The sequence below is a fragment of the Amblyraja radiata genome, chromosome 6 (genome assembly GCF_010909765.2).
Source record: "Amblyraja radiata isolate CabotCenter1 chromosome 6, sAmbRad1.1.pri, whole genome shotgun sequence".
In the NCBI taxonomy this organism is placed as follows: domain Eukaryota; kingdom Metazoa; phylum Chordata; class Chondrichthyes; order Rajiformes; family Rajidae; genus Amblyraja; species Amblyraja radiata.
Genome location: NC_045961.1, coordinates 40186401 through 40204634, shown reverse-complemented (window position 1 = coordinate 40204634; position 18234 = coordinate 40186401). Strand labels below are relative to the sequence as shown.

Here is an 18234-nt window from a genome sequence, read left to right as displayed (position 1 = left end):
GCAAATTAAGTCCATTCAGCCCAACTCATCCTATCATCTGAGATTCTTATCTATATTTAACAATTTTTGGAGACCCCAATAAGGCATCGTCCGTTCCGCGATGGTACTTCAGTGCTGCAGGCAGTGACTAAGAAAAAGTTTCCCCCTTCCCCCACATAAAAAGACTCAAAGACCTCCAAAACAAAACTTTTTGACAGATTAAAAATAAAAAGATGAAAGGAAGAACAGCTGCAGGCGAGGCAGCCATACTCAATGGCGCCACCCGATCTGGTTCATTATGTTATTTCACACAAATGAGCTCTGTATGGTTGTTTCTCATTATTGACTTTTAATAGTCACACGGGGTGTATTTAAGGTTTGTGCAAGGTGTCAAATTCATAACATTCTGTAACGTACTCTTCCACAAAACAAAATTATATTTTTTTAAAAAAGGATCTAAAAAAAAAATCTAGTTTCTACAAAATGGATCTTATGTATGATTAAAAGCATATTCGATAGTACATATCCAACATTACAAATCTGCTTTTAGATTGTGCTTAGTAATCTTTAGATATGACAAAATGAGGAATCTGAATCTATTTACTGAAAATGTACAAAACAAAATCTATTTTTTGGACATTATATGCTATATTAAATATAAAGTACAGATGTTGCACAGTTTTAAAATAAAATTATGAACTAAAAAGGTATACCCTTCAAAATCATATGACACTATAAAGTTTTGAAAAAAATTAAAGGGTTTAAATTTCCTTGAAGTTCATAATATTCCAAAATGGAATTCTTCCGACCTCCTAGATCGTAACGGAAAACCCATGTATAAACTAATCCCTGGTGTTTTGTAATACACCTCTTCATTTTACATAAATACCTATGGGAGTAACTTTAGAAATCTTCAGTCTATACAAAGATGGATTGAGTTCCATTTGGTGCATATTAAATGAGGTGAATATTTTCCTGTGACTGGGGAGATTTTGATGACATATTATATCTCACTTGTTTCCAAAATTTTGAGTTTGAAGACGGAGATTTTGCAGTCCATTCTTTTTTTTTCCATTTAATGGTTCCTTTCTTTTGTATAATATGTCTCATTGATTCTGAAAAGTCACTATAATCATCGTGATGCTCCAGCTCAATTAGAATAACTTTCACTTCGTCACACAGCAATGCATCGTGCAATCCAACTTGTTGCTCAAACAGCCATTTATCCAAAGACTTTGCCATCAAAATAATCAGTCTTCTGCTTTCTTTAATATTTGTTTTTACTTGTTCAACTAAAGCTACAAAAGTGGAGAAAAGGGTGGAAGGATTAATACAGAATTGACCTTTCAAAAAACGTATTGAATCTTGCAGCCCTGATTCTAACAGAGTACACAGTTTAGAAGCACGTTTTATTTGCACTAAAACTGCAATGTCCATCATTTAGAAGTGCAACGACAGTCGGCACACCACCTACACATTCCAATTCAAATATCATTCTGACCGAGAAACAAATGGTGATTATTTCTGGGTCAAAATCATGGAAAACGATCCCAATAGCAGAATCGGAATATCTTCATCACATGGACGATGCTGTATGCTGACAGACAGGAGGCATAGATAGGGTAGACAGCCAGAATCTTTTTCCCCAGGGTGGAAGATTAGGGGGGCATAGTGTCAAGGTGAGAGGGGCAATGTTTATAGGAGGTGTGTGGGTTTAGTATTTTACACAGATTGCCAGGTGCTTGGAACATGCTGCCAGTGGTGGTGGTGGTGGAGTCAAATACATTAGTGGCATTTAAGAGACGTTTGGATAAGCACATAGATATGCTGGGAATGGAAGGATATGGATTATGCGTATGCAGAGGTGACTAGTTTAAATTGGCATCATGTTTAACATGGACAATGTGGGGCAAAGGGCCTGTTCCTGTGCAGCATTGTTCTATGCTCTGTAGGTTCAATGGACTGCAGGAGTCAGAGGCAGCAATTCACCAGCACCTTCTCAAGAGCATTTAATCCTCTTCTTCTTGCGTATGGCGTGCACAGCCTAAAGTTGTAAGACAACTTGTTCTATTGGATCTTATTTGATTGTGCACGCCAGGTTGATTGCATTCGTTGAAACAGGGTGGACCACGTGAAGGTTGCAAACTCCCACCCCAAGAGCAATTAATATTGAGCAATAAAGGTTAAACTTGCTTGCCATGCCTACAGCAACTGCATGAATAAAATAGGTACAAGTATCTTCACTCCGGGAGTGCATTATCTATAGTTAAATATTATGAGTGGAATTATGTCCATATTTAGAACATCTATGCTTATATTGATTATTAATGCAACATGCAAAGATCTGCGGCGTAGAGCGTTCTCACATGAATGGCGGCAGCGGCGGACAGAAGGAAAGATCAATGACCGTGAGCATTTGGGGCCCGATGTTTTTGGAGAGTCTCTGGGTGGGCTGCAGGAGGCGACCCGAGGCACAGAGACTGAGATGGTTGTCAAAGGTGAAGGACAGCACATTCTCATGCCAATGTCAAGGAGGTATCGTAGTGGTTGAGTTAGTAGAGTGGGAATTGGAGGCTCTGGAACAGCTTAGGGCTCCATTAGATCAGGCACCATTCCAAGTGGCCGAGCGGGCGGCATGGACGTGGGCTGCAGCAGCGCAGAGCAGCGGTAAATGACATCAACACATCGCCTTGCCAAGCCAATCTCTTCAACACCGACCCAGTGCCGCCACCAGAACAACGGGCCTCTATGACCAAGTTAAGATTCTAACAATGTTTTTTACAAATTCAGACTTAAAGTGTACAAGATGGCACCCAAAACATGGCGACTTTTGTGTACTGACTCGGTGTGGTCTACTATCTTACAATCTTAAACTTAGTACTATGGTGCCTAATGTATGGTATGATTGTCACAGAACTGTATGCAAATAAAGAATTTCACTGTACCTAGATGTGACGATAAAGTTTTATTGAGCCATTGAACAAACAGTCTTACCTTCTCCAGGAGGATCATCCCTTCCAGGTATGAACAACCTATATCCGCACTGGAATTCCAAAACTCGTGGCAATATATTCATAACAAAGATAAGTACATCAGGACTGTTTGGTGAACAAGTGCTTTGTGGATATATGATATAAGCATCATATTTCTTCCCATCTGAAAACAAACAGAGCACCAACATAACTCTCTTGAAAGTGTTTGACTTAATGTACCTTTAAATTAAACTGTATTTGGCTCTGTAATTATAGCTTGAAGTTCATATGCAAATATTCTTAAACAAGGATAAAATTTGCGCTTACCATTTTCAGAACTATTTACTACAAAGGTATCACGAAAGCACAGGACAATATCAATCTTGAAAATCTTGTACGTGCAAATGCAGATGAATAAAACACATGCAAACACACCAAATGTAGCTACGATCTCTCGTGTAAAATCAGCAGCTGAACATAAACAAAGAGTAAATTTTAGTAAAATTGACCGTTGAATGTGCACAATTTACTTGCTTGGGATTACCACAGAAAGGCAACACAATTGAACAACACTCATTTAAAAAACATTTTACACTATAATTCTGCAAAATGGAAAGAAAAACATTACGCAATTTTTTTGGACTGACTGACTCTGTGGTTTGGCAACATACAACGTCAAAAGCATTGGCCTGTATATCGACCTGTATATTTATAGCATATACTCCCAACTAGTTCTTTTCTGTTAATAAAAGCAGACATTTTCATGTTGAAATAGAATTGATAAGCAGTTCTAAAAATGGTTTATATTATAGTTAGAAAAATATAAATGACAAAAGTATGTTTTTAAATAAATCTAAATTGATATGCACAATTCAAGTAATTCTGAGAAATGGAATTTAGGAATATTATTTATTCCCAAATCCAATGTATATTACATAACGCCATAGAGATCTGATAAAAATGTTCAAAATGTTGGCAAGCCATAGCATGGAGGTTATGCAGATGTTTAAAATTTGGTGGAAAAAAGTAGGTTTAAAGAATGTTAATGAAAATTGAGATGGAACAAATTCTGCAAGGTCAGCTTCACACTAAGTGCTTGGAGAGCCAAGTTTATTGCTGTAAAAAAAATAATTATTTGGTCATCAGTTGTACAAAACATTGTGTTGTCCCACCAATGTCATTGGGAAGCCTCTGCCTTTTCAAAAGATGTCAAAAGGAGCAGAGAAAGGGGTATAGGGAAGAAATTCCAAAAGGTGGATCTCAGACGTCCAATGCTACAGCTTTTAATCTTTGGAAGAAGGGATGCAATAAAATTGGATATTGGAATAGAAACACTGCGTGGTTTGCCAAGTATTGCAATATGTCAAAATTCAACTGAAAGCACTTCTACGTCAAGTATGTGCATAAGCACAACATATAAAACTTACATAACCCAAACCCAATTAAACCTTCGAACTGAAATATGATTAACAAAGGCACGTTGAACCATCCCTGCTTCGTGGCCATGGCTGTTTTATTCATGGATCTGGCAATGTAAAATTCTACAGCACACAAGATGCACAGGTCTTGGTTTCTGGGCGGATGGAATTGTAATCAGATGTGAATTGGTGTTTGGGGTTGGAGATGTGAGTGAATTATCAGGGCAAGGGCAGAATGGGGAGCAGATTTGGATGGGTGGAGGATGGGTACAAGGAGAGTAATGTGAGCTCGAGTGGTGTGAGTGGGTTTGGCTGGTGTTTAAAGATATGATCAAAAGGGATGCAGATGGACTGTCATAAAACACAACAAGATACATGAAACATGAAATTAAAGTGACGAGTGGAAACTCCAGGATTGGGGATGTGCAAAACTTGGAGGGTATGGGAAGGAGGGGAGTCACTCTACTCCAGTAGATACAGTTTGATAGACACTGGGCGAAAGGATCTCCTGTGGCGTTCTGTGCTACATCTTGGTGCAACTAGTCTGTTGCTGAAGGTGCTCCTCAGGTTGACATGTGTCATTGGTGGGGGGGGCGCAGGGGGGTGAGCTGTATTGTCCAAGATGCTCTGCAGTTTGAAGAGCATCCTCCCCTCCCAGACCGCCTCCAATGAATCAAATTCCACTCCCAGGATGAAGCCAGGTTTCTTGATGAGCTTGTTGATTCTGTTGGCATCCACTGCCTTTGCCCTGCTACACCAGCATTGAAGATGGCACTGGCCACCACCGATGGATAGAACATCTGCAGCATCTTACTGCAGTCGATGAAAGAGCGGAGCCTCCTCAGAAAGTACAGACAGCTCTGTCCCTTCTTATCCAGTGCCTCAGCATTCCTGGACCAGTCCAGTTTACTGTCCAGGTCTAGGTCCAGCAAAAATAATCAAGTGGCACCACTGTACATTACTGAATGTCACTGTGATGTCCAGTGTCCCCTGTGCATAGAGCACCATGGAATGGAATTCCTGGACTTTATGACACAAGCAGTAGATGCCCCTTTCATAGTAATTGTACTGCAAGCCAAGTAAAAATTCAGTGCCGCATAGTCCAATTTCAAGGCCTTCTTTTCTTTTAATGCTCACTCTGAATTCCTAACACAAGCATAAACATGATCTTTTAGGACCCAAAATGCAAACTTGATTATCTTCCAGAAGTGTAGAAGTGCATCGCACAGTCGTGTCAGACTGGATTAATACATCGACGGATATTGTCAATATTTAACATTCAATAAGATCAAACAGAAATCACACATCAGAAATACCAAATAGCCCTTTGAACAAAGACTTTTGCTTTTCTTAAATATTGTAATGAATTACTTGCCTGTTTTTCTAAAATAAACAGCTGCAATTTGAGCTCCCACACCATTTACTGCGACACATTTAAATGCTTTGTTATAATACTCTTCTTTGAAATTGGTTAATATTATATTCAGTTGATGATAGTTGCCTTGGTCGTCATTAGTTTTCCTAATGGAAAAAAGTTTACACGAGTTTAAGTCAAAAATCCCAACAGCTCCTGTGAACCTTCTTAATGATACTCAATTGTGTGTTAATTCAAGCCCAGAAAATTCAGAAATGGATACCTTTTTTCAAGCTGGAAAGATTCGTTGATATAGTCTTCAATAAATTCATTGTTTACTAGCCAATATATAAGTATGACAGAAGACTCACAAAATCCAGCATATGCCACACAGGACAAATTGAAGTTTGAACCTGCACAAACAACATGCAAACATTCTGATTTACCTAATCGTCATAATATTAGAATTAATGCATCTTGATCTATCTAAACAAATATAAATGTTATTGTAAATTTACATTCTATTAAATAGAAAAAAATATTTCACTGGTGAAAGTGAGGAATTCTACATCTAAAAAGGATCCGATTTTTTAAACTAAGATCATTTGCTAGCGATATTACATATAAGCAACTGCATGATTTTACTCAAATGTAATTTTTTAAATATTATAAATTATTATGTTATAATAAATGTTATGCACAAAGTGAACATTGAAAAGGTGATTTCAGCTGGGATACAGCAAAAGCTCAGTGTGCAGCAGTAAAGTTGTTGCCTTACTGCGCCAGAGACCCAGGTTCGATTCTGACTATATCCTCACCTTTTTTGACAACGGAAAATCAACTTACCAGGTGATATTTCAATTGTACCATTTTCGGGGTGCATTATTTCTGGACCTACAGTCGCTTTACAGCCTGTGAAAATGAAAATAAAGTATTCTAGAGCAAGGTATACAGACTTATTGTTTATTTTATGATTAATGATCTTGCACACAAAATAAAAATTGATGCTGAAATGCTGGCATGAAAGAAGAAAGATCACATTTATCATAGTCATTAAGGTGGTGTCGGATGCCATTTGACCCACTGATCTCCATATTAGCTTTTAACCACTTCCACCAATTCACCTATTATAATAATAAAGGATGGGATTTATATAGCGCCTTTCTAATACTCAAGGCGCTTTACATCGCATTATTCATTCACTCCTCAGTCACACTCGGTGGTGGTAAGCTACTTCTGTAGCCACAGCTGCCCTGGGGCAGACTGACGGAAGCGTGGCTGCCAATCTGCGTCTACGGCCCCTCCGACCACCACCAATCACTCACACACATTCACACACAGGCAAAGGTGGGTGAAGTGTCTTGCCCAAGGACACAACGACAGTATGCACTCCAAGCGGGATTCGAACCGACTACCTTCCGGTTGCCAGCCGAACACTTAGCCCATTGTGCCACCTATTGATTAAGTCAAAGTCATACAGCACGAAAACAGGCCCATTGGCCCAACTTGCCCATGCCAACCAAGATGCTCTATCAACGCGTTCCATCTGCCCGTGTTTGGCATAAATCCCACTAAACATTTCCTATCCATGTACCTCTCCAAACGTCTTTTAATTGTTATGCTTCAACTACCTCCTCTGGCAGCTCATTCTATTTACTCACCACTCTCTGTGTGTAAAAGTTGCCCGCAGATTCCTATTGAATCTTTCCCCTCTCACGTTAACCTTATGTCCTCTGGTTCTTGATTCCAGTACTTTGGGAAAAAGGCTCTACACATTCACCCGATCTAATCCCCTCATGATTTTGTGCACCTTTATAAGATCACCTGTCAGGCTCCTGCACTCTAAGGAATAAAGTCCTAGCCTACCTCTCCCTTTATCTTAGGTCCTCAAGTCCTGTCAAAATCCTTGGAAATCCTCTGCACAGTTTCCAACTTAATGACATCCTTCCTATTGCAAGGTGACATACTCCAAATGTGGCAATGTCTTGTACAACTGTAAGAAAACATTCCACCTTCCCATATTCAATATCATGACTGATGAAGATCATTGTACTAAAATCCTCCTCTACCACATTCCTGTGGTACCACTTTCAGGGAACTATGTACCTACACTCCCAGGTGCACTCCAAGATCCCCCCACTGGCATTTACTGTGAAGATCCTGCCCTGTTTTGTTTCCCAAAATGCAACACTTGGCACATCTGCAATAAACTCCATTGAACCATTCCTCAGCCCATTTGCCCAGCTAATTAAGATCTTGCTGTAATTTCTTTTAACCAGAACTATCTACAATATATGAAGTATCATGTGCAAACTGACTAACCATGCCTTGTACATTATTATCCAAGTCATTCATATATAAACCACAAACAGCAGTGGAACTAACACCGATCCCTGAGACACACTACTTGTCACACGCCTCCAATCTGAATAGCAACATTCCACCATCACCCTCTGCTTACTTCCATGAAGCCAATTCTCATTCAATTGGCTAGCTCTCACTAGATCCCATGTGATTTAACCTTCCAGATTAGCCTACCATGCGGAACCATATCAAAGGCCTCGTTAAAGTCCATGTAGACAATGTCTACAGTCTTGCCTTCATCAACCTTTTTGGTTACCTCTTAAAACAACCCAATCAAATTCATAAGCACAACTTTCCATGTACAAAACCATGCTGATTATCCCTAATCTTGAACTTGAACTTGAACTAATCAGTTTTGTCTATCCAAATGCATATGTATCTTATCAAAGTTTGAGGATAAGGGGGAAGTCTTTTAGGACCGAGATGACAACATTTTGTTTCACACAGAGAGTGGTGAATCTGTGGAATTCTCTGCCACAGGTGGTTGAGGCCAGTTCATTGGCTATATTTAAGAGGGAGTTAGATGTGGCTAAGGGGATCAGAGGGTATGGAGAGAAGGCAGGTACAGGAAACTGAGTTGGATGATCAGCCATGATCATATTGAATGGCGGTGCAGGCTCGAAGGGCCGAATGGCCTACTCCTGCACCTATTTTCTATGTTTCTATGTTTATCCCTCAGAATCTTCTCCAGTAACTTACCTACCACAAATGTTGGGCTCAGTGATCTGTATTTTCCAGCCCTTATTAAATTGAGGCACAATATTAGCCGCACTGCAGTCTTTCGGCACCTCACCTGTGCCTAATGATGATTCATATATCTCTCTTATATCATCACATATGGAAGTCGTGCTGGTTATAGCAAACCATCCTATTCCACTAGATGGTGTTACTGATTGTTTAACAATTAATTTGTTGATCTACAATAATCTCAGCACATTTTAAGGCATTTATACATTCAAACAATTCACCAACATACTTTGTAAAAATAACAACCTTTAAAACATCATTATTGTGATTTGCATATTAAATACATAACTGTAAAAAGAGCAGACAGTGAGTAAAATGCAGCAGGTTTTTTAGATTGGTAAAGTCTGACTTGATGTACAAAAGTAACAACAAAATCATACCCTTAATTCTGATAACTAAAGAAGACCATGACTACTTTAAAATAGCACTTTGATTAAATATTAATTATATTTGACTTGCATTAGCCTTTTTATTGTATGTACCTAGAGTTTTGAGTGTGGACAGCATAGAAATTTATTTTAAATGCGTCTTAATTAAATGGAATGTTGATACATTCGGTTCCATGTTCAAGATGGCAATAATGACTACAGGTATATAGTCTGATCTTCTTGTTAATGTCTTCCCAAAGTAACTGTTCTGCATTCTATCAGAAGCATTTATAATAATAAAAAATGAAATCAGCATTCTTCAAAAATACGATTTTGAAATTTCCATTTCTTGCAAACAGTATTTTTTTACAATTGAAGAATAAAACTCAGGAAAACATTTCGAAGAAAGGCATATGCATTACCGTCCTGTTGGGACTCACAACAGACGTACCTTTAACATCAAAGTCAATAGTTCTTGATGTTTTATATTGTAAATCATTATGCATAAACTCTAGTTCACAAACATATATTCCTGCATCTGAAGGCTCCACATTGTTTACAGTAAGGTACCCTCTATTCTTGTGGTAGTTGTATTTTGAATCACCATATGAAATAGGATTGCAGTTCTGAAAACAAAAGAATATACAATTACTATTCTATATCCACGTATCCTATAGCCCAGATTTTCCAACTGGAGAAAATAAATGATAGGTCTGCAACATTCCTATGGCTCCACTCGGTCAAAAAATAGCCCCAGATGTTTGCAACCAGCGTAACAGTAGAGCTGCTGACTTACAACACCAGAGATCCAAGTTACATCCTGACCTCGGCTGCAGTCATTGCTTTGCCTGTATATTCTCCCCGTGACCACCCAGGTTTTCTCCGGATGCTGCAGTTTTCTTCCACATCCCAAAATTGTACTGGGTTTGCAGGTTGATTGGCCTCTATAAATTCCCCCTAGTGTGTAGGGAGTGGATGTGAAAGTGTAATAACTAGTGTCTGGGTGATCAATGATCGGCTTGGACTCAGTGGGCCGAAGGGTCTGTTTCCATACTCTCTCACTAAACTAAACCTCAGTGTATTAGCAAACTAAAGTAAGATTAAGAACTCCAGCAGTTTAAAGGCAACTCGATAAAAATTCAAACTGCATGCTGAAAGATGATGCCAAATAATTTCCAGCGATGGAAGTTAAGATATTGTCCAAATGTTGCCACCTGTTGGTACAACAGTGCAGCTACAACATAAATCAAAGAACTGCAGATGCTAGTTAATACATAAAAGGACACAAAGTGCTGGAGTAACTCAGCAGGTCAGGCAGCATCTCAGGAGACCATGGGTAGACTATGTTTTGTGTCAAAACAATTTTTCAGACAATGTCAGCAGGAAAACGACGAACATGCCGCCAATGAAAATCAAAACACTGCAGAAGAAATCTGAAATAAAAGCAGAAAGTGCTGGAAATACTCAACAGGTCAGGCATTAAACTGTGGAAAGATAATGAGTGTTAACATTTTAGATCAGTAATTTTTTTTGCCAGAACCATAGCAGTAGGAAAAACAAGTGCAGTTTCTTACTTCTCCTGCTCTCATAGACATTCGCTTGAAATATTAATTCTTGTTTCACTACAAAATTCCCTTTGATCCCAGAATTTGATTTACCAGCTCTAACAAAGTAAAAGGGGATAAAGTTTACTTTCCAATTCCAAAAACATAGTGACATTTATTTCCCAATTGCTTTAATCACTAACGCTCACTCAATTGCGTGGAACTCGTTACACCCACCAACATTCTGCAGATATTTAGATGAGATCTTTAGGTACATTTTTCCCCATTGTCTCATAGACAATAGGTGCAGGAGTAGGCCATATGGCCCTTCAAGCCAGCACCACCTTTCAATGTGATCATGGTTGATCATCCACAATCAGTATCCCGTTCCTGCCTTCTCCCCATATCCCCTGACTCCGCTATCTTCAACAGCCCTATCTAGCTCTCTCTTGAAAGTTTCCAGAGAACCAGGCCTCCACCGCCCTCTGAGGCAGAGAATTCCACACTCACAACTCTGTGTGTGAAAAAGTGTTTCCTCATCTCCGTTCTAAATGGCTTACCCCTTATTCTCACGATGATATACAAGGATTTGGTTGATGTTCCCTTCTCCGCACAGACTGATCTTTGTGCCATTACCTGGACTTGATTGCATACACAGAAGCTGTTATCATTCTCACTTTATTTGTATCAATTATAAGAAAGAAATAGGAACAATGTACAAATTCTGTACACACAGCACCCGGAGTCAGGATCGAACCCGAGTCTCTGGCGCTGTAAGGTAGCAAACCTACCCTCATCACAAATCTAGTGTTTGGAAAGTAGGAACTTGTTGAACTTGGGCCTGGGCAGTTTTTTTTGGTCCCAATCTATTTTTGTTGTATTCTTGTTCAGCACTTAAGAAATACTTCTAGAAATTATTTTAAATGATACATCATTTCAATCAGTACAGTAGTCAATGTCATAAACCAATTAACCACATTACGGATTCCTTACCTTGTACCACTTGAGTGCAAAATCTCTATTTAAATCCACATAGTTGGCGATTTCAGGGCAATGAATTACTTTTGATGTCCTTGAATAAGATGTTGACGAATAGGAAATGCCATTCTGTGGGCATGATGCACTGGTGGAGTTACTAATTGTCAATGAAACAGCCTCTTTGATGCAAAATGTAGAATACCTGTGAGTGCACATCAAAATGTTAGAATGGCCTCTGAATGCATATCTCACAAATAAAAATGGTAATTGATTTCAATGCACAAAGCATGCAAGTTGAATAATTGAAGGAGAAAACATGAACAGGCCTCATTTTTCTTTCAACGTGAAAACAACATCATGGATTCATAAAACTTAACCAGAGTACTTTATGATGGCTGATGTGTGGGACTCCTAATCAAGACTGATTAAGGACCAAGCGGCACATTGCGCACTTCTTTTAAAATAATAATCATACAAGGAGGTAGGGATGACATGGTCAAAGGGTAACGAGGCATCTGTTTAGCTACCATGAGGGTTAGCTTGAGCTGTCAGTTGCTCTGTGCCTATTGGAAGTGCATGATTTACAACTGTGGTTGGACCATTCTGAAAAAAGACGAAATGCTGAAGTGCCCCTGTGAAATCTGTTATGGGTTAGAATTGTAAACAAACAATAAAGAGAAAAAAATATATAGGAAGATCACATGAATCTCTGTTCGGCGAACAGTCTAGTTTAATTGTTTTCACTGGCCATTGTATTTGACGTTCTTAAATTAAGTCTTGATTGCTCTGCTGATCTTTGGAGTGTGTTTTAAAGTTTTCTTTAACATTCCTCACCGGATCTGACCCTCTTTTACAAGGAACCACTCCAAGGCTTCACTAGAGCTGCTGCTGCAAAGGTACAATAATGCAGCTCCCACTGTCATGGACCAATCACCCCCTCTTATGGTGATCCTCCTGCTTATAGATCTCCCCACAGCTTGATGTAGGCCAGTCCATTACACAGACCAGATTCCCCTCCATTGACGCCATCTACACTTTATGCTGCCTTGGAATAGCATAACATAACGAAAGACTCGTCCCACAACGGTCACTTCTTCTTCTCCCTGCTCCCTCCCAAACAGAAGAGTGATACAGTGTAGAAACAGGCTCTTCGGCCCAACTCGCCCACACCGGCCAACAATGTCCCAGCTACACTAGTCCCACTTGCCTGCACTTGGTCCATATCCCTCCAAACCTATCCTATCCGTGTACCTGTCTAACTGTTTCTTAAACAATGGGATAGTCCCAGCCTCAACTACCTCCTCTGACAGCTTGTTCCATACACCCACCAACCCTTGTGTGAAAAAGTTACCCCTTGGATTCCTATTAAATCTTTTTCCCTTCACCTTGAACCTATGTCCTATGGTCCTCGATTCCCCTACTCTGGGCAAAAGACTGTGCATCTACCCGATCTATTCCTCTCATGATCATAGAAACCTCTATAAGATCACCCCTTATCCTCCTGCACTCTGCGGAATAGAGACCCAGCCTACTCAACCTCTCCCCATAACTCACACTCTCTAGTCCTGGCAACATCCTCGTAAATCTTTTCTGAACCCTTTCAAGCTTGACAATACCTTTCCTATAACATTGTGCCCTGAACTGAACACAATAGGGACTGAAGTTTAAATGTTCACACCACCAGACTCAGGGCCAGCTTCATGCCCTCCGCTATCAGGCTTTTGAATGGTCCTTTCATAAGTTAGGTTACTGTTCGATCCACCTCTACCCCATTGAGGACATTGAACTTTGTTTAAGGAACTGATGCGCTGCATTGTTGAGAACTATATTTAGCACTCTATATCTTCCTTCCTCTTTACTCTATCCACTGTATTTGATTTGAACTGATTGTGTCTCCGTATAGCATATCTGATCTGTTTCGTTAGCATGCAAATCTAAACATAATCAAAGACCTTTCCCACCCCAGTCATTCCTTCTTTACCTCACTCGCAACAGGCATAAGATTGAAAGCCTGAACCACCAGACTCAGAAACAGCTACTTCCCTCTGTTATCAGGCTTCTGAATGGTCCTTCCGTAAACTAGGGTACTGTATGATTCACCATTATTTCATTGCGGTCATCGGGCTTTGTCAATGGAACTGCTGTGCTACAGTGATGAGAACAATGATCTGCACTGTATCTTTCTCTTCACCCTACCAATTGTACTGGAGTTTAATGATTGTACTTATGTATGGTATTATCTGATTTGATTCTATGCAAAACAAAGATTTTCACTGTACCTCGGCACATGTGACAGTAATAAACCCAAAGCTACACAAAGCGTAACCGGAAAGTTGACAACTTGGCTGACTTACAATAATCTGATCACTCAATTATTGAAAGTGTAGCCTGCCACCCTGTTTGAAATATGAAACATCGATCAAACTTGAAAACCTAATGATAATGAAATAACTTGGTGCACCAAAGAATTCTGATAAATGATGAAATATTTACAATTGGAAATTTAATGAATGAGCCTATAACGGATTAATAATTCTATTGAGGATTATTATAGCGCCAATGTAGAACCATCTAACATTACTTGGTCTGGATGCGAGTATTGAATATCGAGAGAGCTAAGAATCGCTCATGTGAGTAATCTTGGAACCTTACCTCACAACACAGATATAATGATCAGTATCTTCAATTAATGCAGGAAGTAACCAAAGAGAATCATTGTCCACGTGTATCCTTTTCTTCTTGTCTGTTGTTATTACTTCTGATGTTTTGTTGTGGTACCACATAACGCTGTAATTCTGCATTGCAGGCTTTACATATTCCAATTGAGGGCATTTCAACTCCACTGCTTCCCTTTCCAGAATATGAATGCGGTCAAAATTAACACCTTGGTTCTGGCATGATTCTATAAACAAAATGAGGAGCAACAATCAAAACCATGAGGCAAAAAGTGGATTATTATAGAGCACAAGATCTACCCAAACTTTCCTCTATGCAATTAAAATCAAAACGGAAATATATCTCCTGGGCCAGTCATTCTAATAAGATCCAGATGTTGCAGTCTGCAACAAAGAATGAGAATGCCATTTATTTCGCCTTCAGTGACTCAATTCACTGCTGGGTTACTAATGATAGAATAAGGTTTCTCTTGGGCGGCAGTTGCCGCCTTACAATGTCAGAGACCCGGGTTCGATCCTGACCACGGATGCTGTCTGTACGGAGTTTGTACCTGCATGGGTTTTCTCCGGGATCTTCGGTTTCCTCCCACACTCCAGACGTACAGGTTTGTAGGTTAATTGGCTTGTGTAAATGTAAAAAACGTAGGGTAGTGCTAATGTGCGGGGATCTGGCTCAGTGGGCCGAAGGGCCTGTTTCCGCGCTGTAACTCTAAACTAAACTAAACATAAATTTCTTTACTCAAGATTATTTTCTTAAAAATACAGTATGGCCATCTAAACAATCCACCATGTAAAATCGGCAAATAAGTAAGAATAGTTCCTCCTCAATAACCATCATCACAGGAGCACCTTAAGGTTATATGCTCAGTCCTCACTCTATTCTCCCTGTACTGATGTAGCCAGACACCTCTTCAAAGACTGTTAAAATCACACACAATACCATTGTTGCCGTATGAATAACAGGTAATAATGAGTCAGAGTACAAGGGAGAAATTGATCATCTGATTGAATGGCGCCAGAACACCAATCTTGCTCTCAAAGGTTAGCAAGACTAAGGAGCTAATTGTAGATTTCAGCAGGGGAAAGTCAGGAATCCATGAGCCTGTCTTTATCGATGGAAGAACGGTGGAGTCAGCATCAAGCTCCTGGCCGTGCATATCACTGAAGATCGTTCCTGGACCCAGAATATTGATGCAATTGTGAAGAAAGCTCATTGATGCTTATGCTACCTTGGAAAATTGCGGAGATTTGGTGTGTTGTCAAATACTCTATCAAACCTCGGCAAGTGCACAGTGAATAGTTGCCTCACGCCCTGGTTTGATGACTCAAATGCCCAGGAATGAAGCAGGCTGCAGAAGGTGGTAGACATTGCCCAGTCCATCACTGGTACATAACTCCCTCCCTATCAAAAGGATCTACAGGAGATGCTGCCTCAAAAAGGCAGCTAATATCATCAAAGACCCACACCACCCTGGCCATGCTCTCAACTCACTACAACTATCAGGAAGAAGGTATTGGAGCCTGAAAACTGGGACTTCCAGATTCAAGAACAGCTTCTTCCCAGCAACCACCATGCTCTTGAACACTGCAGAACACTAACCACTGCCTCAGCAACTATGATCTCCTGTGGGCTTTGGTGTGCAGTTCTCGTCACCACACTGGAAGAGAGAGTGCAGAGAAGATTCACTTGGATGTTGCCTGGACTGAAGAATTTAGTTATGGAGAGAGATTTGGGTGAGTTGGGCTTGTTTTCTTCAGGGGCAAAGGAAGCAGAGGATGATCTGATAGAGGTTTACAATATTATTAAGGGCAAATAGTGAAAATCTTTTCCCCATGTGAAGGCCATCAAAAACAAGTGAAGAATTAACTGAAATAAGCTATATTGGTTGTATTAGGTTACATAATCTAATTGTTCTGTGTTTGTTTGCAAGTTAGGTTTTCCTTCCTCTACCATCTTGGATGATTTTGCTTTCTTAGATTCTGTGTATACTTGGTTTGATGGATGAAAGTTGTTTGGAAGAGTAATGTGTTCTCAAGTGATAGTGAGAAAAATATCCGAAGACTTAACCATAAACATTTTTGATTTGTACTTACCCATACAACTAAGTGAACTGTACACAAAAGAACAACTATAGTTTAAATAATTAAGCAACAAGTGGTACACTTGGAAATATTTATTTTAAACGACAAAATCTAAAAATCAACTTTTCAATCACTACTTGTCAGGCGATAGCCATTTATTATGCCATGAGTCGTTTAGTTTTTTTGGTGTTCAAGGACAAGTAACACCCACCAATTCCACTTAATTGATGGTTCCCAAGATGCCGCGTGGTGGCAGAAGGCTCCCGGGATACCGTGGAGTCGGGAACCCGCCCAGGAGAACCGGTGGCCAGACGGAGGAAGACCTGGCGAGTCGTGACCTGTTAAGGGAAGCTGCAGTGCCCCCCTGTGGTCATGCGCGATGGCAGGCCTGGCTCACTGCGGCAAAGAAAGACTTGGTGGGGGTGGGCCACAGATTGCACCATCGCGGAAACCACCAAGCTTGGCCCCAAAGAGCGGAGAGCCGAGGAGGAGGGAGCAGCTGGCGACAATGGCTGCAAGTAAGCTGGTAGGAGAGGGACTGGGGTATTGCATCCAGCACCTTCAAGGGTGGCTGCAGGAGGCGTCCTTGGGAAGCAATAGCAGCCAGGTGGGGAGAGGGACATCAGGGGCTTACTTGGACCAGGAGCCGCTTCAATACATCAAGAGCGTGGATCGGACTTTGGACTTTTTGTAAATGGCACCAGAATTTGGCAACTCGTGCATGTGTGATCCATGCAAAAAGAATTTCACTGTGCAGTACAAAAGTGACAATGAAGCACCATTGAACACATTGAATAGACGTACAGACGAGTTAGAACTTGATTTATCTGTGATTAGAGACGTCATTACTCTACAGCCTGGAATTGTTTACATTAAGCAGAATCTCTTGCAGTATGTAGCAATGTTACAAAATTTTGAGATTTTAAAAATCAAGTCTGTAATTTATCCCATCAGATAAAGCATACAAATAAGTTTAATTTGACACCTAATTCACTTTCATATCTCAAGTATTTAAAAAGTTATGGCCATTTTCATACTCGGAAATGAGCATCTTGTTCCCTATTGATTTTCTATGGACATAACAAAAAAGCTGTGATCGTGAACAGTCAAAAGCCCATAACTTTCTTAAAAATTAAGAGAACTGAATGACATTTTCAGTTATCATAGATTGAAGCATTCTGAAACAAATATAAAATAATCTTACTTGGATGACCTGAAATTAAAGCATATAATTAGTTAGTTACCTAATTGTAGCTAATTTCAGACTTCAATTACTAGATCTAAACATCTATCCATTTCTTAATAAATGATTAACATTTTTAAATAGCCTAAATGTCCAAATAATATTCACAAATAATTCACAATAAAACATGATTTTTAAATCTCATTTACATTAATTTATAGGCCAAATGGAAGGAATTCAGTGTTCAATTGCTGTAAATAAATGCCCATTTAAATCAGCTTTCCAGTGGGTCCCTGTGGAACGCGCTGGTTTAGAACGTTCACATTGCGGTAGATTTGTGCCCCAAATGCCCAGAAAAATACTGCGCGATATAATGGGCCCAAAATGAGCTACTCGCAATATTAAACTTTGTATAAAGGGATCTTTAGAAGCCCTTTTTAATGTAAAAATATACAACCTACCTTCTGTGGTTTGCTTTATGAGACCCTGCGGTTGCTGGCGGTCGCGGGTTTAGAGATTGATTTTTAAACTACTATAACTATTATTCAAGGCCTTTAAACCTAATAATAG

General features: G+C 39.8%; 1 protein-coding gene across 2 annotated transcripts in view; it reads right to left on the bottom strand.

Moving 5' to 3' along the window:
* Positions 1-308: 308 nt before the first annotated feature.
* LOC116974279 (interleukin-1 receptor type 1-like) overlaps positions 309-18234 on the bottom strand; it is a 42595-nt gene continuing 24669 nt past the window's right edge. For both annotated transcript variants that reach the window (XM_033022594.1, XM_033022595.1), the window contains 9 exons: positions 14377-14626; positions 11740-11926; positions 9654-9828; positions 6570-6635; positions 6007-6136; positions 5745-5890; positions 3279-3422; positions 2974-3135; positions 309-1277 (listed from right to left, as the gene is read on the bottom strand). In XM_033022594.1, the coding sequence (XP_032878485.1) occupies positions 934-1277; positions 2974-3135; positions 3279-3422; positions 5745-5890; positions 6007-6136; positions 6570-6635; positions 9654-9828; positions 11740-11926; positions 14377-14626 (1604 nt within the window). In that variant the 3' untranslated portion in view covers positions 309-933. The remainder of the gene's footprint in view (positions 1278-2973; positions 3136-3278; positions 3423-5744; positions 5891-6006; positions 6137-6569; positions 6636-9653; positions 9829-11739; positions 11927-14376; positions 14627-18234) is intronic.